Consider the following 24,493-nt stretch of genomic DNA (forward strand, 5'->3'; position numbering starts at 1 on the left):
TCAAGTAGCAGATTCCTGGGAAAATTACTTCTGTAAAAGTCCTTTTATCTCATGTCTTCTGCCACTAAGAGAAGTGGTTTTGAGAGATGTATATTTGCCCACTCATAGAACAAGATTCTAAAAGAAACAAACAGCTTCCAATTACCATCTGTTTCTTGTTTATTAAAACTCATTTCAATTATTTGGAATTTAACTTCTGGCTTTTCTGATCTGTTTTCTGGATCATTTAATGTGTAGTTGGTAATGCTGATGGGTGTTTATGTTGTTGCTCGCTTCTATCATGGGACTGGCTTGGACTCAGAGTGAGCTGTTTCTAAACCCAACACCCATGAGTACCCTTGGACCTGTTTATTTGTTGAGCTTGGTCTTGGCCACAGCTCAGTCTAATTAAAGAAATGAGTTTTATTTATAGCCACCTTTATTTATGACTCAAATACATTTGACATGTCCACACGCTTTGTGTCAGGGAAAACCATTCCCTGACAAAATTATCTGGTATTACTACTTGAGTCCAGAATGGGAAGATAGAAGCACTTGCAGCCTATGCTGGAGGATACAGTGTATACTATATCTAAAGCTTAGCGGAGCTTTTTTGAACCTACATAATTTCAAGAGTTATAAGCTCTCAAGGAAATGATTTGCCAGCTACCTTTTTCTCTTCTGGGTTTTTTGCCTTCTGAACAGACCTGGGTTTTGTTCCTAATTTTCATGTATTATAGTTTTCCTCCATGCAACAGAATTCTTGTCTTAAACTTTCATACTGACTTTTTGTCCAAGTTAGAAGTTTTCAGAAGTATGCGACCCAGCATCCACTTGAGCAGTACAAGCTTCATGGACTGAAAGACTAATCTAAGCAGTTTGATATCTTTAATTCAGAGATTTCATAGAAAGTTTTGGAGATAGCTGCCTCCATCAGTAGTATCACTAAGACCCTGTAACTGAAGTTCATATGTCTTTTGGATTCATCTCGGTCTTCTAACTCTGAAACTTGTTTTTCTCATATCCTTCTCATATTCTTCTTAGAAAAAAAAAATGTAGCTTTTAAGTTCAGGTTTGAAACCTCTGGAGTTACTTTACACTGTTGAATAGTTTTTGTTGTGTCCTCTGCTTGTGAAGGCATCTTTTTACTTTTGAAATAGCACAAGTTCTCAAGTCATGTTACTTAAGCACACATAATTACACCAAATTCTTGCATGCTTCAGGAGAATTAATAGAATCCACTCTTATTTACCACTGCTTTTCCTTTTTTAATGAACTTGTTTAAACAATGGCAAGCTCATATACACAGGAGAGGTGGCCAAAGCTTTCCTTTCTCATTCCTGTCAGTGCTTGAAATTGAGAAATGTTAATTTGCATTATGCAGGAACATGTGCCTGCCTAAGTGTAATTTAATATATTGCATTGTTTAGCATATGCATTGTGACTCTATACATTACAATTTGAGAACTCTGTAAAATCCAGGCTATTCTGTAATTGTCTACTTTTCTTAATCTGAAAGAACTATTTTAAATCTATGTACTTTTATGGTATTTCTGGTGTTTAGATTTTATTGACACAATCTGGACAGATCTGGTGGTGTAGATTTTGACAACACCATGGAATTTGCTAAGTGCACTTAATTTGGACCTGCTGTCTCCATAATCATTGAAGTAGATAGCTGTAGATAGTTTCAGAAAGTATGGAGGTAGTGGGAGTATTTAGCCTGAAACAGCCTGTTATGATCGCTGATCTTTCTGTAAAAGAGCTGTACTGTCTTAGACCCAGAGACGCGATTTGTGGCTTTGGAAGTTTAGACTTCTGGTGGAGCCTGTCAGTTGAAAAAATAATTTTAAGTTGCTAAGAATGATACATTTTAATGAATTCTTTATTCAAAAGATGCTAACTTGGTGTTTTTCAGAGGGGAGGGACGAGGTGCACTGAAGTGCAGAAGCATAAATGGCAATTCATAGTATTTACACATAGATCTCAAAATCGTTGCTCAAAATGAACAACTTGTCATTTTGTAAAGGGAACACAAAAGCACTGTGATCAATTCCTTCAGTCCACAGGCTACATGGAAGTACTGTGCACTTTGGTAGACACTGGTAGACTACCAGTTAATTATTGAACAGGGGTGCTGCTTTGCCTAAACTGTTGTATGGGCCTACTTGTGATCACCTGGTAGTGTACACACATAACTAAGAATCCTTGCTTTCATTTGCCAAACTGCTTAAAATGTAGGTAACTGGCCTTTTTGTCACTTAGTCTTTTGTAGACTTTAAATTCACAGTCAGTTGGAATACATGCAAAATGCTGTAGTTTTTCAGTTCTGACTACGTGAAGTTCAGATCTTTCTGTAGTTGTAATTTTCTTTACACTTGTTTGTCTTGGTTTCTGTAACTTTACACCACTTGCATTAGTTTAACTGTTAGGTATTGAGCAAACATAATTTCAGCAAGCAGTCTGGGTTTTAAAATTTAAGTAAAGGAAAATATTGTTACATTTACTAATATAACAATATAATATTTATAATACTAATATAACAATATTATCATTAGCTGTTATTTCCTGTTCTAGCTCAGTCTGATGTACGAAATTTTCAGAAAATGAGGTCAGTCGCTTTTCATAAGCTCTTGCCAGTGTTACTGGTTACCCCGCTTTTAAGAGGTATCTAGACTCTAGTGAACTAAAGCTCTTGTTACTTTGGAGCTGTTTGGTTTACTCCAAATATCTATTGGCAGTCAGGTTTACTCTCTAATTTGAATGTCTGCCGATCTAATCTCTGCTCTGAAGTTCCCAGCTGATTTTTGGAGTAGTTAGCTGAAGGCAAGCGAGAACTTTTGATGTCCTCATCCTTCCTGAAGAGATCGTTTTGTGCAGGATCTGGTATTAATCTGTCATATGTATTTAAAGTGCATTTAGATATAAAATTAATCCTGTGCACTGGGAATTCAAACCACAAAATTAATTATGATAGAACTATGAATTATGCTGGTCATGTTATAAGTTGTGCATTAATGCAGATGATGATATTTCTGTTATTAGGAGAGTTGAAACATTAAAGCCATGGAATAGAATATCATGCAACAAAATAAGTTGCTGCACATTGATACAATTTATTTTAATTTGCTGAACTGAAGTAAGCAGTACCACTGAAAGCCCGTCTGTGCTGCTGTGCTTTTTCATCCTGTTCTGTGCCTGTGCTTGCATGAGGGAGGCTTCTGTCTCTTCACCGTGCCAGACCAGGAGACATAGCATTGGAAACGTGTTGTAAAGCAGCCTGAAAATTGCTGTGGTTTGCATTTGTTTTTAATCTGAAATCAGTCTTCTAGTGATAAAATTGATCTTAGGACAATGACATAATCAGTAGTTTATCAAGTCTAATCTTTAAGCGTCATTCTCTCTGCTGAATGTTAATTGCAGACCTCCCACGCTTCACTGTGTGGGAGGTGGCTGACTAGACTCCTCAACAGGAATAAAATTGCAATTAAAAGTAACAGTTAAAAAAAATATTTCCATAAAGGATTTTTTTATAAACTAATATTATATTCCGTAAAGGATTTTTTTTATACACTAATATTTTTCTTGCTGTATTTGTTACTTGCCCTTCAGACTGTGATTGTCTACTTTGTCTAATTTTGTGGTTATTGTAAGGCATACTGATTGCACAGTTCAAAAATTGGACTTTGCAAGCCTTAACACTTTATTTAGGGTTTGAGAATTTAGCATTCTCAATCTAGAATGATTTCTGGTTTATAAAAGTAAAAGCCAAGAATAACATTGCAGTGAATGCAGGTATAATAGTAATTTCTCTTTTCAGGTTACTATAGAAAGGCAGTCTGGAGAGCTCTGTCACTGGGATGGATATTTGTGTAACTGTGGCAGATTTGTGCCCATCATAAATGTTCCCTCAAACAGTTATTTAGTTACTAGCTGATTACTCTGTTAGATGTGCTTGTGTTGAAAATTATTGAGAAACTGCAGTTTGTTGTGTTGTGTCTATCAATATCAGAGCACATTTGAATTTCTGAGGTCAGGATTTCTTCCAAATAATGAAGTTTAAATACTAATTCATCTAATATTGAGACTAAATTTCTCTTGAGATTGTTTGGATGGAGTATTCTCACATCTTTTTATCAAAATGGCAGTGACCTAACCCAATTATGTGCATTGCAGTGATTCTTTTGTGCTCTTTTTAGAAACGAGACAAGACGTTGATAGCATGATGATGTGGAGAACCATCAGTTTTTTCCTTTACTGAGGTGCTAAAATATACTCATTGCTCTACAGATGGCAAAGCAGTCGAGTCCTGTAACAGAGACAAATGCTAATTAGGAAACCCACAAAGGAATAATTTGGATAGTGTTTTGTGTCGATGATAAGTATCCCAGCAATCTAAGTCCACTTGAAATACAAAGGCAAGAGCCTCAATAGTAGACCAGTCTTGAAAGGATTATGGTCTTAGGTGAGATGGTTGATTTGAGGTAGTGGAAGGGCTCAGGTAGCACCAGCTGTGGTCATGCAGCTTGTGTCTTGTGTTAGAAGCCAGCACACAGAACTGAGCAGCTGCTTCTGGCTGCTGGCGAGATTGCATGCTATGGTGGTGTCTTGCATCTTGCAGCTGGGAACATCTGGCATTTAAAAGCGCTGTGTGGTGTGGTAGGTGATGTACTACTTGCTCTTGCTTTTGCTGCCCCTGTGGCTTTCTCACTCTGGTATTTTGACTGTTTTCCTGAGAAGGCTGCCTAGGAGCTGGAGTAAGTTTCATGTGATGTGTATGTTGTATTGTAGTAGAATTGGGTTGGTCTGTCCAAGCCTGGAAGGCCACCTTACGGAGTCAACCCCAAGACGTTCTTGCCTTTTCTTCAGAATTCTTTTATGACTGATGAATTTACTAAATTATCTTAACATTGCTTATTTAAATGGTTTTTGTTGGTTTATTACTGAATAATTTAAAAAAAAGAAAGAAAAGAAGGGGGAGCTCAAAGAACCCATTCCAGAGTAGCTTCGTATTTGGTCTTGTTTAATATCTTGACCACTAGCAGGGATTTTTGAGGACTTTTTTTTTTTTTTTTGTTCAGCAATTTAACCCACAAGTGTGTTTTACCTGCTGATACTTTTGTTGGGCTCATATGTTGAGAGACGCCGAAGGTGACTGGTGCTTCCAGGTGTTTACTGCTGACATTGAAAAACATGAACCCCTCATGACTTTGCTGAGCTGCATTTTTGTACAGTATGCCCTTGACATGGTCCTGAAATGTCCTCAGTGGTCTGATGAAGATTAGGCTTTCCTAATTACATTTAAATGAAACTTAAAGCTTTCACAATACTGATGAACACAGTAATAGAGAGTTGTGAATGACCTCAGTAATGTTCTTTATAAATAACTTTTGTTCTAGTTTATTTGAAAATTTCATTGTCCTATTTGATTATAAATATTAGCATTGAAAATTGTAATTTGAGTTTTGTTTTGCCTTGTTATTTCCTAATTTGCACCAGATAAAGACTAAAAAACACCTAAGTATTTCACTGAATAAACTTTTCTTAGTGCAAGATAAGAATTGCCAGTATATGATGCTGAATTCTGACACATTATCACAGTATTTTGCATGTAATTCAAATGTGGATCAAATACACACTTGAAAGACAGTGAATGATTTAAATATTAAAATCAATGAGAAAGGCAATAAGCAGAGGTGTACATTTTATACATAGCACAAAAAATGTTGTACCAGACCTTAGTTTCTCCATTCATGTAATGGAACATTAACTTAAACGATATTGACAATGTCAGCACCTTTAACCCTTACTCTTGACGTTGGTTTCTATTACAGTGAAATAAAAAGGAAACAAAAAGGCTTAAAAGTAGCAGCAAAAGTACCCTTTAAACAGTACAAATAGTTTAAAAGTGAGTGCAAATTCCAAAACAAAGAAACTTTGTGGCATGTATTGTCTTGTATGTAAGACTAAGACCTAGGCATTCGAATGCAGTAATTGTGTGTTAAGTGTGATGGTATTATTACATCTTGACGTTTCAGTGATCTGACCCCAGTGCTCTGGCTGCAATCCTTATGGCCTATTAAGCTCTCTTGTTTTCAGCACCTCGTCCCATGTACATGCTTTGCTCTGGAAATGCCTTTAACCCATAGTCTAAAGTTACCCAAAGGGAATAGTAAAAAAAAGAGGTCTTCCACATCAGTGAGCTCTGAAGGGACAGAGATACAGTGCTCTGTGCCCATAAAGGAGAAATGTTTTGAGAGTCTGAAGGAGAAAATATTAAAGAACGTGATTGAGAAGGACAAGCATTCAGAAGTTGGTAAACTACAACGCTTTTTGTTTCCAGTGCTTTAGACAATAAAATTAATTGTAAAGTGACATTAAAAATAATTTTATTGTTTGTATGTTTCTTATTGTTCTGTACCATTAGGACTTTTTACGGTCTAATGACTTTTACAAGAAAGTGGGTCATCAGCCAGACGTTACACTTATGTCATATATTCTTTTTCAATTTGCAGGTGCAGTGAGAATGGAAAGAAAAGGAAAACTGGAAGAGAAAAGTTCTTCAACATATGGTATGTACAGAGCAATAATATTTTTAGAGAAAAAGGAAAAATTCTCTAACACTTGATGTCCCTGAAGAGCAAATGTTAGAGAGTAAAATATTTCCTGGGCCCAGCTGCACTTCTTTTGTTTGTTTAGGTCTTAAAACCAGTTTTTATATATATGATAAGTTTATAGTAGAAGAATAAGTTTGTAAGAGAAAATGGAAGTGGCCATAGCAAGAATTCGGAAGGATCCAAAAGTACCTATGAGAGGCCTGAAAACAAAAAAAAGCGCTTTTTTTTCCGTTTTTTTTGTTTGGTTGGTTGTTAGTTTTTAGTTGAATTAGTGCTACTGCATTTATTTCTTTGTACTGACCGATTGGGGGCGGGGGGAGGAGAAAACAGTTAAGTGTTACTAGCAAAACATTTAGAAATTCTTGAAAGAAAATATAAAATAAGAGGGCTTTGATTTTATCCTGTGTTTAAAAAAAAATTATTAGAGGTCTACAAGAATTCATAAGTGATTCTGCTTTGTTTTTCCAGGAGGTAAAAGTTCTGTTTCTGTATTCCCCAAGAAGATAATAAGACTTAATTTGTGTGCAGGAAAAAATCTTTAAATACTGACACTGAGGATTTATTTTCTGTAGCAAGTTAATTTCCTCAATATTTATCTCACTGCTGATTGCTTAGAAAATGATTATGGAGTGACAGTGTTGTGGGATATATTTTGTCTGGGGAGAATTAACAGGATAAATAGAATTTTTCTGAGACAAATTACTTGTCTTCATGTGTATACCAACAGTGCTTAGAAGTGAACTGCAGTGTAAAAAAAATATATCATACATTTCAGTCAGAATCAGTTTTCTATGAGGATGTGGCTGTGTAGGAGAAAGTGCTGGCAGCATCAGCAGTTTTGATACTGAAATTTCCTTCAAATGACTTTCTCTAGGCCTAATATGTGTTTTTAAGACTATGTTATCTTTTTAGTTTGGCATTTTGCAATTTTGAAAGCGTTTTCTCTTGTCCAAACCTTTTTGTTGTAAGCTGTAAATAAAATAGATGTTATAAGCTATTTATATAATGTCACTTATTTTGTGTGCTTTGTTATATCTTCTTCTGCTATGATATCTCATTTGGAAATACTTATAACGGTAAAATGTTGAGAGAGATTCCTTTGAACCATTCTACCAGCAATTAATGAGAGACATGCCCAAGATATCAAGTAGATTAACGGAATCATTTTGATCTGGCTAGACAATGGGAATACTTGATTTTGAATGTCACGTTTAGGTTAAGCCAAATGAAGCGAGTAATTTGGAATGGTGCTGCTGTTCTAAAATGTTTAATTTTTCTTTCAGCTAAAAAGAAAGAAAAGGAAGGAGAAAAGAAAGAAAAAGGAGAAAGATCATAAATCAAAACAGAAAAAGAAGAAGAAAAAAAAGAAGAAATCTAAACAGCACGGTAAGTTCAATTTACCTTTTTCTTTTTTTTTTTTTTTTACATAAGCAAAACCACTCAGTGTATTTCTGGCATTAGATATTAAAACTCGTTTCTAAAGAATACGAATGTCAAATTTTAGAAATTTCAAAGAATAGGTTTTGGCCTTAAGTGTTGGAAGGACACTGAGGTCTATGACCTTATTCTCATATTTATAGCCTGTCTCTATGTGATAGACATAGATATTTCATAGATGTTTTTTCTTCCTTCAAAAGATATGCTCGCTCTTCTCATCTCTTCAAATTCTTCATTTGAAGCTCTGTATGCACATCCTACTTACTTTGCTTGGATGTTAAAATTATTCTAGTATCTAGTCTGTTGCTAAATTTCAGTGGTTTACTGTGTAAAATGCAGCCCTTCCTTAACAGTTAATCCCTAACAGCTGAGGCTGGCATCTCTGTTGCAACAAACTTGTCTGTTGTCTTGACAAATGGTGATTCCATTTGTCTTTGTCTCACTTCCCTATTCCCATTCTTTGATCATATCACTCATCTTTTTCTTCCTCTGTTATTTCCATTCCCTAGAGGGACAAAAATATTTTGTTTTTTAGATATGAGGTTCTTAGGTAGCTTGTGCTTTTTTAACAAAACAAAAAACTCAAACCACTTTGTGCTTTTTTCCTCCTTGTTTGAGAAGTACTGCTCTAAGAGTGTGGTTTAATGTTTTAGCACCATCCATTCTGTAACTCCTTGGAATGATTTCTATGGAAAAACTGGGCAATGTTTGGGTTTTCTTTTTTTTTAATAAAAAGATAACTATCCAGTACAGTTTTACTGTTTCTTTGTATTTCTTTTCCTTTTCCACATCCTTTGGTTCTTTTCATCTCCCATAAAATCACATTACAGGTTCCTTGGTTTACCTTTTTTTTTTTTTCGTCCAGTGCAGTCTTAGTTGCAGCATTATGGCAATAAAAATAACAGCATGGGCAAATGCAGACTCATTCTGTCTTTTCTTCTTGCCAAAGACTGAACTTTGGTTTTTTGTGTACTATGCCTGCTTACTTCAAAAAGTGTTTCAGGAGTTAAAATAATACTCCTTATTTTTATCTTACTGCTGGGTTTTTGTTTTTTTTCTTTTTTTTTTTTTAGAACATCTTTAGATGTTCAAAAATCTAAAAATGAGAACTGCCCTTTCTATGCCTATCAGATTGGCTTTACTTTTGTGTACCTTGAGAGTGCACTTTACTAGATATCAGTTATAGTAACTTTGATTAAAATTTCTTAAAATATGAGAAGGTGAAAATTTAAAACCTATTAAACAAAGAATTTTCTAGAAAATTTTCAAGAGCATGTGGAAAAACCCTATGTGATAAATAGAGCTTATGACCACAGACTTTTAAAGATGCCTTGTGGTTCTCTAGAGTGATGATGTGTTTGTCCAAAATTCATGCTGTAACATGAAAATGCTCCCAGATATTGCAGTACTTGAATGTGACCTGCAGTAGTCTAAGTTTCACGTACTTCACCATCTTGATATTGGAGTAATATAATTTTAAACTATAAACTTCAGTTGCTTATTTTACCTCAAAATTATTGGGAGTTTTTTTTTACTCCAGGTAGCAATGTTGGTAGTGCTACAAACAGACCTAAGGCAAAAAGAGAGCGCTACCAGCAGCATCTCTAAGGCTAGCAGATGGTACAGGATGACTTGTAGAAAAAGACGACTGTATAATGTTCTAGGAAAAATTACTCCTCTGTACATTCAGAGATGGGGGGAGGGGGGAGTTAAAAGGATAGTATTTGTCTTAGCTGTTAAACTTCATTATGTTTCTCACTGGAAATTTTTTTATAAAATATGTTAAGAAGAGCTTTCGCCATTTCATATTTGCCATTTCATCATCCTGACACCTCAATGTTGATGTTCTTTACTTCTGAATGTAATGTTGGCAGTATACTTAAATTTTTTTTTGTATTTGTCATAAACTTTTCTTTACTTCTGTAACAGTGACTTATTTTCTTTTAACTTTTCAGATTATTCAGATTATGAAGATAGTTCTGTTGAATTCTTGGACAGGTGCTCCTCTCCATTAACACGGTCCTCGGGGAGCTCTCTGACTTTGCGCAGCATGTTCTCAGAGAAGAATACATCGTACCAGTATCCAAGAGCTATCTTGTCTGTTGACCTTAGTGGAGAAAGTAGGTTGGCTGAACAGCAACTTTCAGTTTGTAGATTTAATTCTTTAAGAAAGAGAATTTTAATGGAAATCATTTGGTTTGTGTTTGGGATTGTAGCTATAAATATGGTGACTGATTTATACTTCATCTATTTAAATCAAAATGCTTACACTCCTCAAGCTGTTCTGCGTTGTGCTTGCTTTGGTTTAGTGTTGCTGCTCTGCTTCTGAGGAGATCACATTAAAGGCATTTTGCAGAATTCATCAAGAAATCTAATATATCAGCAGTGTGTTTGAGAGCATTTTTTTGCTATATGCAGGTTAAGATTTTTAACTGCCAAAACCCTCTGTATTTCTGTAAAGTATTGCATCTCTGCACACACAATTTCACATGTATTTATTTTTACTAGACCTTTCAGATGTGGAATTCTTGGATGATTCCTCTACAGAGAGTTTGTTACTTAGTGGTGATGAATACAATCAGGACTTTGATTCAACTAACTTTGAAGAGTCTCAGGATGAAGATGATGCTCTCAATGAAATTGTTAGATGCATTTGTGAACTGGATGAAGAAAATGGATTTATGATTCAGGTAAAGAAATTTGGGCAGAGGGGATATATTTCCATGTGAATTTCTTGTTTGTTAAGGTGCCCTTTTGATGTGTTGGAGACCGAAGTTATGTAGAGAGCTGGAAATAGAAGTGAACAATAACAGAATATTTCTACGTTCTGCACTTGGTGTGACTGTTCGGTGTACGCAGAACTGTTACTCTAGGATGAGGTTTCTCTAACAAATTGATATGTAGAACAGGTTTGTAAGGAAAGGTTAACCTTTTTCTTTATAGCCAGTTGATAAATTTGGAATAATCCTTTCCTGCACACAAATCGTCACTTCTGTCCACAGACCATCCCGATTATAACAGCCCTTCTGGTTTAGCCCTTGTGCTTTGCTGTACCAGTTGTAGATACCACTCTGCTCACTGTAAACATACCTCAGCTGTGTCCATGATCTGTGCTATACAGACGTTAATATCGTCAGTAACTGTGATGTGTGTGTGATGTGTGTGCTTCATCTTTAGAACAGCAGTTCTCAAACTAGAAATCACTAGCTGGTTTTAAAAACTGCTAAGAATTTAAATCTTACTTGGTGTAGAAAAAAGGGAAGAAGAGTATACAGTGTTTGCATAGCATTCAGGTGCTGATGGATTGCAACTACTACTGCTTATTTATTTGTACTCCAATGAGGGGAGCATTTCCCATCTAGTAATAAATAATTTAAAGTCTTTGTCTCAAGGAATTCATAATACAGCGATTAGATCAGATGCAAGCAAGAGTGAGGAAGAACTCAGTTGTCATTAACTTTAAAAAAAGCCATGAACTTCGTGTGTGTTTTTTCCCCACTCAAAAAACAGGTTTGTATTGAACTATTAATGCGGTACAGTTTCTGTTGAGAATATGGAGCCTTTTTAGTTGAGACTTCAAGGAAGCAAGTATGACTCCTGTGTTAATGGACTTAAAAGTCTTTTGGAAAAGACAGAAAGACCTGAAAATGAAGGACCCACTGTCCCTGGGAACACACTGAAATGCAGTGCTGTGTTGGAGGAACTAAGCAGGAATTCAGCTATGGTAATAGTGTGGAAAAATGGACTGGTGTAGAAATCTTTGGAGAGAGAAGAGGAAATTGTAGCTGTAGTGGTATGACAAGAGGAAAGGTGACTTCAGGGTTTTGAATAGGTTGATGCTCAAAAGCACGTCAAAGCAAAGAGGAGAGGCTTTGAGTGGTAAAAGAGCAGATATTTAGAACACAGGCAAATGCTGAGTTGAGAAAGGGAAATGTATTTTTAAGTGGTAGTTTCCTGCCTATTTCTAAAGTCCAATGACAGCTTGATTTTTCCTCTTCATGCCTTGTCTCACTGAGAGCAGCCAGTTTGCTGTTTCTAGGCCCTCATGTCTTACCACTTCTATTTTACTCTCCTATTCTCTTGTTTCTCCTCTTTCATTTTCTCTTAATTTTCTTTTTCTTTTAGATTTTCCATTGGTGCGATATTAAAAACACATCTTTCTAGCGCACTGGAGAGATGCTTTGTAAATATAAATAATTAAACTGAAGAGTTTTCTACTTTTCACTGTTATGCTGTAATGTATTACATTATCTTTCTACTTTACTGTAATATTACACTCCTGTGTTATGTTTCACTACTAAATATTTAGGTGCTAAAATACTGAATGTTGTAATAAAATATTTTTAGATATTACATCTTCAATTTCTTTTTTTTTTTTTCTTCCAGTCTGGAATTTGTGGTTGAGGTAACTTGCAGAACTAGAGATTTTTTTTTTTTAGCTTGATGTCTTTGCCTACCCAAACACAAATTGCCCAACTAAAATAATCTTACTCAAACCAGCTATTTAAGTTAAACTGCTGTTCTCTGCATTTTGATGATACAAGAAGTAGCTTCTGATTTTTTTTTTAATGTACTGATCTCAGTTTTAGTTTTTGCTTTTGTTTTTTTCTGCCGTCAGTGTGAAGAGTGCTTGTGTTGGCAGCACAGTGTATGCATGGGACTGTTAGAGGACAGCATTCCAGAGCAGTACATCTGTTACATCTGCAGAGATCCACCAGGTACGGCTAAGCCATCTTCATCTGCAGCTGTCTGCTTGGGATTTTTAAGCAGAGATATGATGCATTGCTTAAATTGTTAACGATTTGTCTGTTTATGTTATCTGTTATACTTCTTTGGGGCAAGTGATTTGAAGTTGGGCTCTGAGCAGAAACTTACTTTCCTGTTAGTAACAACTTGTTCAGCTATGTTAAATCTTATTCATGATCTTAATTACCATCGCTTTAGTTGTTGAAACTTAATTCCCCCAAAACCTTAGCACTTTTTCATGTCGTTGTAGTCTGGAAAGTCTTTCTAAACAAATCATTCTTGTTCAGCAATCTGTTTTGCCTATACTTGGAATCACACCTGTTCATTTAAATATTTTTTTTAGAGAAAAGGGACTCATTACCACAGTACACTCAAATATGCTGTGGATGTCATTTCATCATTTTAATTGCAATTCTATAATGTTTGCGTTTGTCCAGAATTGTGTAAATAAAGGTGTGGAACTGAATAAGTAAAGTATGAAAAAATCTAGCGCTTTTTATGGTTAAACGATAGTGGACAAACTGCACATCTTGAACTTAAGATTGTTAGGATAAGTTGGAAGTGGTAAGAATTAGGAAAAGTCTATTTACTTTTAAAGTGAATACAGTTGATTAGGAAGATGTTGATTTAAAAATTATTCTGTCCATAAACCCATTTTTCTTAGCAGCTATTTGGTGAGAAACTACCATTTGGAAGGGAGCTTTTAGTATTTTTCCTGACAATTGATACAAATGCACGCACATGTCTTCTGGTGAAATATCCAACAGTCCAGCTGTTTCAAAAGGGCGATGAGACTACACCCTCAAGTTTACTTTCGTTCTGAATTTAAGAAATGAAATCTGAAAACTGTTTGCAGAGGTGTAAAGGAGCACAGTTTTTATTAGTTATTTTTGAGAAGAAAAATTAGGAAAATAGAGCTAGAAAGATGTGACTCTTTCCCTGTGCCCCAATCTGAATCTAAATTGATGGTATAGAGTCTTGTTTGATAGTTCTGTGTGGTGTACTCTTTGAGCAGTCAAGCTTTTTCTTATTAAAACCAACTAATTTGTCTTGTGTTCTTTCCCTGCACTGTGCTAGGTACTTCGTTATTCCCTGCTATGCAGAGACTGTGTCCCTAATTTTTATCTTCTCTCCCTTCCTAACCATTACTTCTTTTCTTTCTATGTCAGGAGAAAAAGGTCATTCACAATGTCAGTATTTTAAAGTGTATTGGGATAATGGGCAGAAAGGAGATAGACAGGGTATTCTCCTGAAAGGTATGAAGGGCTTCCATCAACCCATTCTTTGTTCTGTATATGATGATAGTCTGATATGAAATTGAGTGTAAGATATTGCGGTCTTAGTCAGTCTGTTTGTCTGGGCTCCTCATTGTAAACAGCAATATTAGAATAATTAGCATTATACCTTTCTAGTTTTGTTTTTTGTTTGGTTTTTTTTTGTTGGTTTTTGTTTGTTTGTTTTTTTAAAATAGTTATTAAGTTTCTATAGAAGCATTAGCTAAATACTCATTCATGCTTGTTGGGTTAAGATTGTAGATGTTGCCGTATCAGTATCCTGTCTAGTAGTGTCTGGTAAAAGACACCTCAAAGGAGAGTGGAAGAACTCTGCTGTCAGATAACTTTGAAATGTGTGTTTTTCATGAAGCCTTCTCCTAGCTTCTAATAAATAAATAGTGACTTCAGTATTGAAGCAAAATGTTTGTCTTTTAGAAACAAACTAGGTGTTTTGGGTATGTCCATATAAAATCCACTCTATAACATTTCTCTTGGTAACTTAGATTTTCTTTTTTTTTAAAGCAAGCTGCAGTAGTTGTTTAAATTGGCATTTTATTTATCTATTTTTTTTTCAGTTAGATTGATAAGAGCACAGTTCTTAATATCCTGTACTTTGATTGCAAAGGTGATTAGATTTTCATTTCAAATGCCATTTAGAGAGGTCTTGAGATTTCAGGTTTATTTTTGTTTTCGTAAGTGTTAAGAGTTTCCTCTTAATCCATGAAAACTAATTTTTACTCTATTAATAGCAAGATCTTGAATCATTCTTTTATGGATATTAGGAGACATTTAGGAGAGTACAGCATATAATTTATAGCACTCTAGTTTTAAATAAAATTCTGCTGTGGCTTTAGATGGCCCTCAATTTGTTTATTGCTTACCCCAGGTCAGAGGTGGAGTGCCAAATATCTTTATGATAAAGACTGGCTAAACAATGGACACATGTGTGGATTATCATTTTTGAAAGAAAACTACTCTCATCTTAATGCCAAAAAGATTGTGTCAACACATCACCTACTGGCAGACGTATATGGTGTAACTGAAATACTGCATGGACTGCAACTGAAGATTGGGATATTAAAGTAAGTATCAGTCCAGGGTTTATTCTCCATCTTTATATATTTAGGTAGCAGAGTCTACCATTGTTCCATATGCATTATCCTCTCACATTAAAGTTCTTCCTTGTATAATAGTTTAAATAATTCAAGTGCAAGATAGAGTACCTTCAGCTTCAGTGGGAGTTAGGTGTTCAGCACCTGAGCAGATCTGGTATATTGGGATTATGGGTGATTTTTTTTTTTTTTTTATAGTCAATTTTGTGTTAAAGGGGCATTCTGGATTTATCCTGAACTGATAAGTGACCTAGGAATACTTACATGTTTGATAATGGTGCTTATCATTAGCTGTGATCTAGAAGAAACAGATGCTTAATAGTTCAGTGCTGTAAGTGGTACTCTCTGACTTCTTGTTTTCCTCCCCTTCATTGCAGAAATAAGCATCACCCAGATCTTCATCTCTGGGCTTATTCAGGGATGCGAAAAGAACAAGAACAAATAACTGTTGGGGTAGAGAAAAAATTAGTGACTTTGCCAGATACTGTTAATCCAGCTGAAAGGACGTGTCACAGTCAAAACCATAAAGAGCCGCCCAGTATACCCCAGAAGATGGAAGAAACATACATCACAAGTGAGCACAGTTACCAAAAACCACAGAGTTTTGGTCAAGACTGTAAAGCAGTCACTGACCCTATGAGCTCAGATGATGAAGATACAAGTAGTTTTGAGGAAGATCAGGAATTTCACACAGAGAATAGAAACTGTTTACAATATTCTTTTAAAGATGATGGCATGAGTGAGCAGGTAAGTGTCATTCTTCATCTGGGAAGTTTCTTAATTGGAAAAATATGTTCAGTCTGATAAAACTCAAGTGCGTACAAGTATTTAGAAATGTTCATTCTTATAAGTCGACATATTCTATCAAATAAGTCAGCAGAAATCACTAGAAGCAAAATTGGATCACTGCAGTAGTTTCAGGTGAAGTATACCTATTTCAGCTGGTGAATGAAGTGCAAAGTATGATTACAGTATTGCATATGCTAAAACTGTTTATGTTCAATCTAGTGTTTTCGGGGGGGGGTGGGGGGCAGGAAATCCTATGCTTACATGCAGGGTCTTGAAACAGAATGTATGTGTGTTTTGCGAGGTGAGGAAAACACCTTTTTTCTCTCAATTCTGTTTTCTACCTGTGCTTTATTTTTTTGTTGTTGTTGTTTGTTAAACTGAGATTTGTAATAGCGTTTATTATTGTACCGTATTCTTTTAATAGCAACACTATCTAGAATTCTGTCCCCAAGTAATGATTTACTGACCAGCTAATTTCACCTCACGTGCGACTTCTTTTGAGTCTTTTGTACTGCATATTTCTTCTAATTAAACATTTCATAGGTTTTCAGTCAGGATTATATTTGGCTATTTAAACATCTCTCTCTCATTTTTGCATTAATGGTTTGAATCCATTACTTTGTGGAAAAGGTCTGTTACTTGTTAGTCTGGTTTTAGTGAAGTTCTCTTTGAGCAAAAAACAAAGTGAAACAAACCTTTCTGTTTTCTACAATACCAACTGTGTGAGAATAAGTCGCCCAACTCATCCCCCTTTTGAAGTGCAGATTCTGGTGTGGAAGAAATGAGTAAGATACATCTTTTTTCTTTTAATTTTAGTTTAAAATGTGGCATGTAAGCTATATAATCTGAATGGGAAATTTTGGCTCATTCTAGTTAGAAGTAACTGTTTGTATGCTAAATCACGTGATTATATTCAGTTTGTATAGTAAGGAGATATGCAGCAGTGTGAAATACACTTTCCTTCCAGCAGTAGCTTAAACTGTCGTTGTAAATAGTATATATACCTTTAGAATTAAAAGAAAATATACGTGAGCAGTGAAACAAAACTAATGTTTCCTTCAGAGACTGTAGCATGTATCTGAAAAGCTAGGTGCTCCCTGTTTTAAATCAGGAAGAGATCTCTTTGGGGCAGTGTCAGAGTATTCTTTCCTTTGGGACACTTTAGTTCACTTTGTCAGTAGTCAGACTTGATATCTGAAAAAAGGTTTTTTGTCTAGACTTAATAGGCATTGAAAAGCTCTCCTTGGTTTCTCCATGAACCTGTTTCTACTTACCTTAAAACTGTGATGACACTGACATTTAAGTGCCATTTTTACATGAACTGAATTCTCTGTAAGGTGCCTTCTTCACCTCTACTAGTCAAAGTATTGGTTGGGCCTTTGGATTCTCCCTTCTAGCATCCTGCAGAGCCTTGAATATTCTGGTTTTCCATACTCTTTTGTCTTATCCTAATCTACAGTTCTGTTGCATATCTTCGTTCCTCTTATAAACAGTGTTCAGATTGGCTGTTATCAAGTCCCTTTTTGGACTATGCATCATCTTTAAAGTTGTATTTAGTTTCCTTGTTCTTGCTTCCAAATGCATGAGCCTTCCCAACCTGAGCCTCACGTGTATTTCTTCACAAGCTGGATCTGTATTCTGCTTCTCTTACTACCCCTGCCACCACTCTGTGATTGCCTACATTGATCTGTTTAGTCTTGTGGGGTTTTTTTTCAAGGAGCATTTACTAGCCATTTGAATAAATACAGAGGTCATTAAAAGGGAAAAAAAACCCAAACCTTTTATGATTTTATTTAGATGTTATTTAGCTTTAAGATTTTCTCTTACTTCAGTGAGCATCTAAAAGATTCACCTAACAGATGGTCTTGTTTTAGAATTATGGACTTGGGTCCTCATACAGCAAGGGAAAAATGACGTTATTCTCTCATGGTTTTAGAGAGGATCTGGAAATTGTAAGAAGTAGGGGATTTCTTATTTGTGTTGAAAATATCCTCTATAAGATTAATAACAGTTTGAATAGTGAAAACACTTTGGAGGCAAACCTGACGTCTTAAGAGAAGAAAGATTTCATCTGAAACATTTTGAGAGTTTAGAGCCTTTTATAACTTTTAAAATCTATCTTTGATAAACAACTTTAACTCCTTTAATGAATATTGTGAGTATTAACAGTACTTGTTCTCCAGGACTTGCTCATAAAGCTGCCAGGGTCTAAGTTTGATTTGTTTTTTTAATTGATTTTAAGTCTTAAGCAAAAAAAATAACTTTCTTCTTAAGATGTAACTTAAAATCTATCAGTCCCTATGTTCTTCTTCCACTCTCTTTTTACTCTTCCCATTCTTGATTGGAGGAAGAAATACTTTAAGAGAAAAATGGTGTTAAGTCTGTTACTATGTGACATGGAAAAAAACTAGCTGAGCACTTCATCAGAGAAGTGTATTAATACGATAAAATTCACTTCTTGCTCTGGCATTTGCCATGGACTGACACTGTGTGAGCACATGTATCCAGCATTCTAGTCCTTAAATTAGAATCATCAATAGTGAAAGAACTTCACCAGATATAAAGTCATAGTGGATACAAAATGGAAACTCTGAATCCTGCCAATTAATGGAGATGCTGAACATTTTAACTCATTAAATCCAATATACTTCCTTTGGTCATTGCCATTAGCTGAAACGTTAGAGAGAGATGAAGAGCTTATGCGTTATCTCTGACTTGCTATGAAGATACTAATTATTTCGAAGAAGTCAGTCTTCCTCAGATATTATGTTTGCATAACTCTGCATGTTACTGCCCTTGTAACTATCCCCAATCATGTTAAATTCTGTCCCAGACTTGTGCTTGCAAGTTACATGGGACCACAGCAATGGTAGAAAGAGAAGTCTTTTCTCTGAATCAGCAAATAGAATGGCCCAATTATTTGTGCAAAATAGTGACTTTTAACATCTTGGATATACTGCGTTTTAGGGAGTTTTCCTTCATTCTCTGGCTAAAGTTGAAACAAAGCGTAGTGTTTTGCACATTTTTGGTGACGGTATGCCTATGCAGTTCAGCACTTCACGACTTAAGTCACAATTTATATAAAAAAGGACACAGAAATGCAGTCTGTCTTACTGCATTTACCAGCTTGAGCTGGTAAACTTTACCTCTTGCCTCACTCCCCCAGTGCTATACATGCTCATTTGTATGGAATTTGCATTTTGTTTGGGTTAGCCTATTGATATGTCATGGTACACGGCTTTTTGAGTATGCTTTTTGCCAAGTAGACAGAAGTACAATTACAAAACAGCATAGTTTATCACGTGACTCAAGTGTTGAGACCAACACCAGAAATTAAAAGAAAACAAAACAAAAAACCCCTTTTAAATGGCAATTTTTTTCTTTCTGTTGCTCCTATGAAGAAGAATTCTGCTGAAGGAAACACTGTGTTTGTTTGTAATGAAAGAAAAGGCTCAGAAGAACAAGTGGACACACATCTTCAATGGCAGCTAAATCTCCTTACCCATATAGAGAATGTACAGAACGAAGTCACCAGCAGAATGGACCTGATCGAAAAAGAAGTTGATGGTAACTGCATTGCCAGATACTTGCTAATACACCTGTAACAGCATCTTTCATAGCCACTGTGTTGAAGGTGATCTGAGGCACTGAGGATGGATTTTTAAGTATTGTATTCAAATATGCATGCCCAAAATTATAACCAGAGCTTGTACCCTCGATCCCCTCACCCCCTTCCACAAGTTTTGAATGCCCAATAAACTAGCTTAAGCACTCAGGACCCCTGAAAATTTAGCTCAAGGTTGTGATATCAGGCAGACTTCAGAAAGCTTAGATAACTTGTCTGGTCTTTGTCCAGATATGGATCATAAAGCTGATGGATTTTTCTATGCCTGGAGTGTTTTTGGCCCGATTGTTCTAGTAATTGACAATATTTAGGAAAAAAAAAAAAAGATGTGTTCATTCTGCCTTCAGCTTTGGTTTGCTCTATATTAGTAAGTAACTGGTTTCAGGAAGACAAATCAGACTTCATGAGAGAACTTGAATGAAATCATGGTGTAGGAGTAAATATTACAGCACATAAATTTACTCGCCAGTCATAGAAATTAAGAATGAGGGGAGCTTGTAGTCTAGTCATAGGCATTCTTAATTATGTTTTGACAAATGAAGTTGTCTTATTCCTATTTGCAGTTTTACTTTCAGTATTCCTGCTTGTACTAGGGAGTATTTTTAGGATAACAGGGTTGACTTTTTTCCCTTCTCTGCCTCTACAAGCATAGAAATTCCTTGAAAAACATTTGTTGAAGATTGGAAAACTATTCTGTAATCTGGACCTTGTAAACAGGAACCTGTTGAAGTGACAGAAGCAAGCCTTGTGTTTAAGGGTTGCATTTTCTGTTGCAGAACTGTCACAGCTAGAAGGCCATGAACTGAGGTTTCTTTTACGTGTGTAGATGGTAAATTGTTAGCCAAGGGTATAATTTGCTCCCAGGTACCTTTTTATAGTAACAATCAAATCAGAAGATACGTTTGGATTGTTCGAGTGAAACATGGAATTAGTTGATGTTTCCCCGATAAGTATTTCTTCTGTTAAATAAAAATCACAGCCTCAGTATATTTTCCCTTCTTATAAAAGACAGAGTAAGAAAGAAAAGTTTCATTTTTATGAAAACTATTTCCTGAAGACTTATTCTAATCAACTTCTGCCTTTTCCTTCTGTAGTTTTAGAAAGCTGGCTTGATTTCACTGGAGAACTGGAACCACCAGATCCTCTGGCAAGATTGCCTCAGCTCAAGCGACGTATCAAACAGCTCTTAGTTGACATGGGGAAAGTACAGCAAATAGCAACGCTTTGCTCTGTATGACAAAAGGAAGGATAAAGAAATAAAAATAGGTTCTTTACAGTGAATTTTCTTACTAGCCACAAGACTGACAGGAAGACAGTAAAAAGCTGAGCATTTATCTGGTTCTTTGCCGATTACATGAATAGCCTGAAGCATTAGAGAGAGGAGAGGAAATCTACAGTAAGGAATCTGTTATACTGGAAATCTGAATAGTCAATGTCCAAGCTTCAAAATGTAATATATTACGTACTGAGAAATGTTGATAGGATTTTAACATGCTAAACAAGAAAACCCCTGCATTTAAGAAAATTGAACAAACAGAAACTCCGCGAAGAGCAGTGCTACTATTTTGAAACCTTTGGCAAAAATTTCTAAATTCACAGAATACAACTGACTAAAAATTCTTGGGAACTGCTTTTTTAATGAATTCCTTTTATCTTGCTAGTGAAAGATAGACACAGAGAGATCTGTATCCTCTCTACAAGGAAAGTTTTTTAGATTACTTCCTTCTCTCATGAATGTTCAGGAAAATGGTCGTGCTAGCTTTGATTTTTGAAAGAAATTGCTTATCATGGTCTCCTTTTTTAAAATATTTTTTTAAATAGAAATCCTTATTACAGCACCCTTAGACTCAAGAACGTAAGTGGCAAATAGTGGTCAGATGTGCCAAATAATATTAAAACCACTGGGGTGAGAGTTTGCTTATGACTTACATGAAGGTTTTTTCTGAAGTCCTACTTGGTGCCAGCAATTCATCCAAAATTGTATCTCGTTTATATTTTTTTATGTTCTATTGCAGTATTCAGGATTCCAAGGTACAATTTTAGTCCTGGGTAACTCTGTTCTGGTATTGGCCCTCTGAAACTTTACCGTCCTCAGCTGGGATGAGGAATGACAAGAGCAGCAAAACTGTCTGTGGCTGTGAATATACTAAACCACTAGAGTAAATATCACAAGATACGTTATCCAAGATGTTTTTATAAACTCTTTCAGCTTCAGTGAATGAAACGTCATGAAACCAAAGGCAACCTACACGCTCTGTTAGCTCTTGCTGGATTTTGAGCCCAGGACTTTCCCTGTGCTTATAAGTTGCCGCTGTACCCAGTGCTACATACATATTTGTATGTGTATGTATATGTGTATAGATACACATGTACGTATATACATACTATATACATTTATATCTACATATGTCTAGTTTTATTACAATAGACTATTAGAAGTGGTGGTTAACATGAAATGTTACCTTTTAACAAGCAGTTTCTAAAATTGAAAATAATGTATGTACAGGTTTTGAAATTTGTAAAATATGACTGTTAAAAGGAGGCTATTTAACTGATGGCATTAAGATACTTGAACATTTTATGCCTCACATCTGTTTATCAGTTCTAGTTATCTGTATAAATGCATTTTAGAACCGATAGACAGGAAACTTGAATTTACCTTTTGATAAGAGTACAAGCCACTGTACATTCAAAAATTATTTAAATTTGCAAACACTGTTCTATATGTAAGGTACTGTATGTAAAACTGTTTATTAAAACTATTCTGCATACTCTACATTTTCCACTTTTCTTCCTGATCAATGTACAGATGTAAAAAAGAAGTGATTGTTATAATGTACAGACCATCAAAAAATCAACAAAAAATCTTGGAATGCCTTTTGAGGATGCATAAAATTGAAAAATGTGCCAAAGATGGATTATCTGGGAAAGGCTTTGCCAACCAGTGCATTGAACTTTCATGATAAAACCATTATTGAGAAAGCAAGCAGCATGGCTGGTTCATTGCTAAAATAAACCTACCCTGACATTTCCTGTCTGTCTATCATATCTGAAATGAGTTATCACTCTTGTTGTCCAAAGCAAAATGTAAACCCCTGTTACGGAGCGGTTGCTATTTAAAAAGTCCTACCACATCAAGCTTATAGGAGACATTACAGAGCTGTATGGTAACATGGAAGTTAATTATGGAATCATGATTGGCAGCTTCATAGTGCAGAAAGAACACAAGAGCTGAGGAGTTGTTGATATTTTTGTAGCAACTGTTAATAAAATACTCTGTGTTACATGGTTGGATGCTTAAATAACTGCTTCAAACAATATCAATAGTTGAGTGACCTACTTGCTTTTGGATATGTGAGACTTTTTAATGTTATTCACTTGCTGCATATCCTTGAATGTGGTACTGTGTGTACTGTATAAGAGAAGTGTAAATCCAGATGAATTACTTTGAAACAAAGTGGAGTGTATTTACCTAATTTATACAGCATACACTGTAGCAATGTTACGCAATGTGTGTGCATGCGTGTGATGTAATATAGCTGTAAATGTTACTGGAGGTGGAGGTGGACTGAGAGATTCCAGGTGGGACGATGGAGGTTCATTCTTAGTGCAGAGGTGAAGGAATGGTATCCTGAAAAGGAAATCGTAAGGTCAAAGTTGAAGTTGCCCTTGCAGCTTTAAGTTGTCTTCTGTTGGTATATGGTCTCTAAATTTACATGAGTACATAATTTTATCCCTCAGGATCCTGCCTTATTCAGGATGGACTGTGCTTGCAAAAACAAATAATGTTTGGTATTTTTTTATCTTCGTTTCTTGTGTAGTCAGGTATTATAAAAATTCCTGCAAGCATTCATATCTTCCAAGAAATACGATCTCAGTGCCCTTATGGACAGTGCTATGATACATTGTGTATTGCTTGAATGCTTCATAAACTTGTCCGAGTTTGCTTTCTCAAATTGTGATGTTAGTCTGTAACATGTGAACATTCATTTTGGCCCCAGTTTCTCAAGTATTCAAAGGTCTGGGATGCTTTTGAAGTTTTTTCTTAAACACAAGTCAAGTGCCGTAAAAACTCTTAAGTGTTTTGCACAAAATGTAACCTACAGTTGATTGCTTTGCTCGTGTGCCGGTCAAACCCGATGTGATGTGGCTCATACCAGTATTTCTCCTAGTTGGCCTTATCAAAAAAATCTTTTTCCTGTAGGCATCACTTTACATCTGTCTTTCTGCTTCCTCTGTAAATAAGCCAGGGATCTACACACAGTCTATTTGCAACATCATTTATCGGGGCGTGAATAGCAATTACTTGTGCTGTATGACAAAGGATGCAAACCCTCTCTGAGGGAGAAATAGTATATGGCCATGTAAGGACTGGTTTTGATACATGTGCACAGAAAGGTAAAATTTTTAAATTTGCAGCCTTCTTTTAAGTTCTTAATAGTAATAAACAAAAGGGAAATGCTGTTGTACAGAAGCCTCTTTTGATTTCACAGGGCTAAATGGTAAACTGGTGGAGCCTTGAAATGCCCAGCTTTTTGTCTGAGGGTTGTTTTTTTTCATGGAGGTATCAGGGTGATTCATTTCAAAGCCTTCTCCTTCCTGTGATCATACCGTAGGCATCTACATCAGGAATTCTGCGTTTTCATGTGCAATGATGGCAGTAGGGCATCAGTGTTGCAGTTATAAACGAAATGTTGTCTTGGTGACATGGACAGATATCCCATGGTGGGGCTGCCTAAGTTTCGGTTACAAAATGGAGGTACTTCAAGTCATATGGCAGGGAACGGGTTGGATGATGCTTCCTGCTAATCCTGGGTAGCTGTAGGCTGAGTAGTGCCCATATTTAGGATATTCTGGCCTTAGATGCATAGATCCTTGTTCAGCTCTGGAGTAATTTACAGTGGTAGAAGCCTG

General features: G+C 35.7%; 1 protein-coding gene across 1 annotated transcript in view; it reads left to right on the plus strand.

The window, feature by feature from the left end:
- PHF20L1 (PHD finger protein 20 like 1) overlaps positions 1-22,865 on the plus strand; it is a 53,646-nt gene extending 30,781 nt beyond the window's left edge. The window contains exons 12-21 of the mRNA XM_068396991.1: positions 6,495-6,555; positions 7,408-7,413; positions 7,888-7,982; positions 9,989-10,153; positions 10,542-10,723; positions 12,652-12,751; positions 14,940-15,135; positions 15,543-15,912; positions 19,356-19,521; positions 20,674-22,865. Coding sequence (XP_068253092.1) covers positions 6,495-6,555; positions 7,408-7,413; positions 7,888-7,982; positions 9,989-10,153; positions 10,542-10,723; positions 12,652-12,751; positions 14,940-15,135; positions 15,543-15,912; positions 19,356-19,521; positions 20,674-20,816 — 1,484 coding nt within the window. The 3' untranslated portion in view covers positions 20,817-22,865. The remainder of the gene's footprint in view (positions 1-6,494; positions 6,556-7,407; positions 7,414-7,887; positions 7,983-9,988; positions 10,154-10,541; positions 10,724-12,651; positions 12,752-14,939; positions 15,136-15,542; positions 15,913-19,355; positions 19,522-20,673) is intronic.
- Positions 22,866-24,493: the final 1,628 nt, after the last annotated feature.

The sequence above is a fragment of the Nyctibius grandis genome, chromosome 3, assembly GCF_013368605.1.
Source record: "Nyctibius grandis isolate bNycGra1 chromosome 3, bNycGra1.pri, whole genome shotgun sequence".
In the NCBI taxonomy this organism is placed as follows: domain Eukaryota; kingdom Metazoa; phylum Chordata; class Aves; order Nyctibiiformes; family Nyctibiidae; genus Nyctibius; species Nyctibius grandis.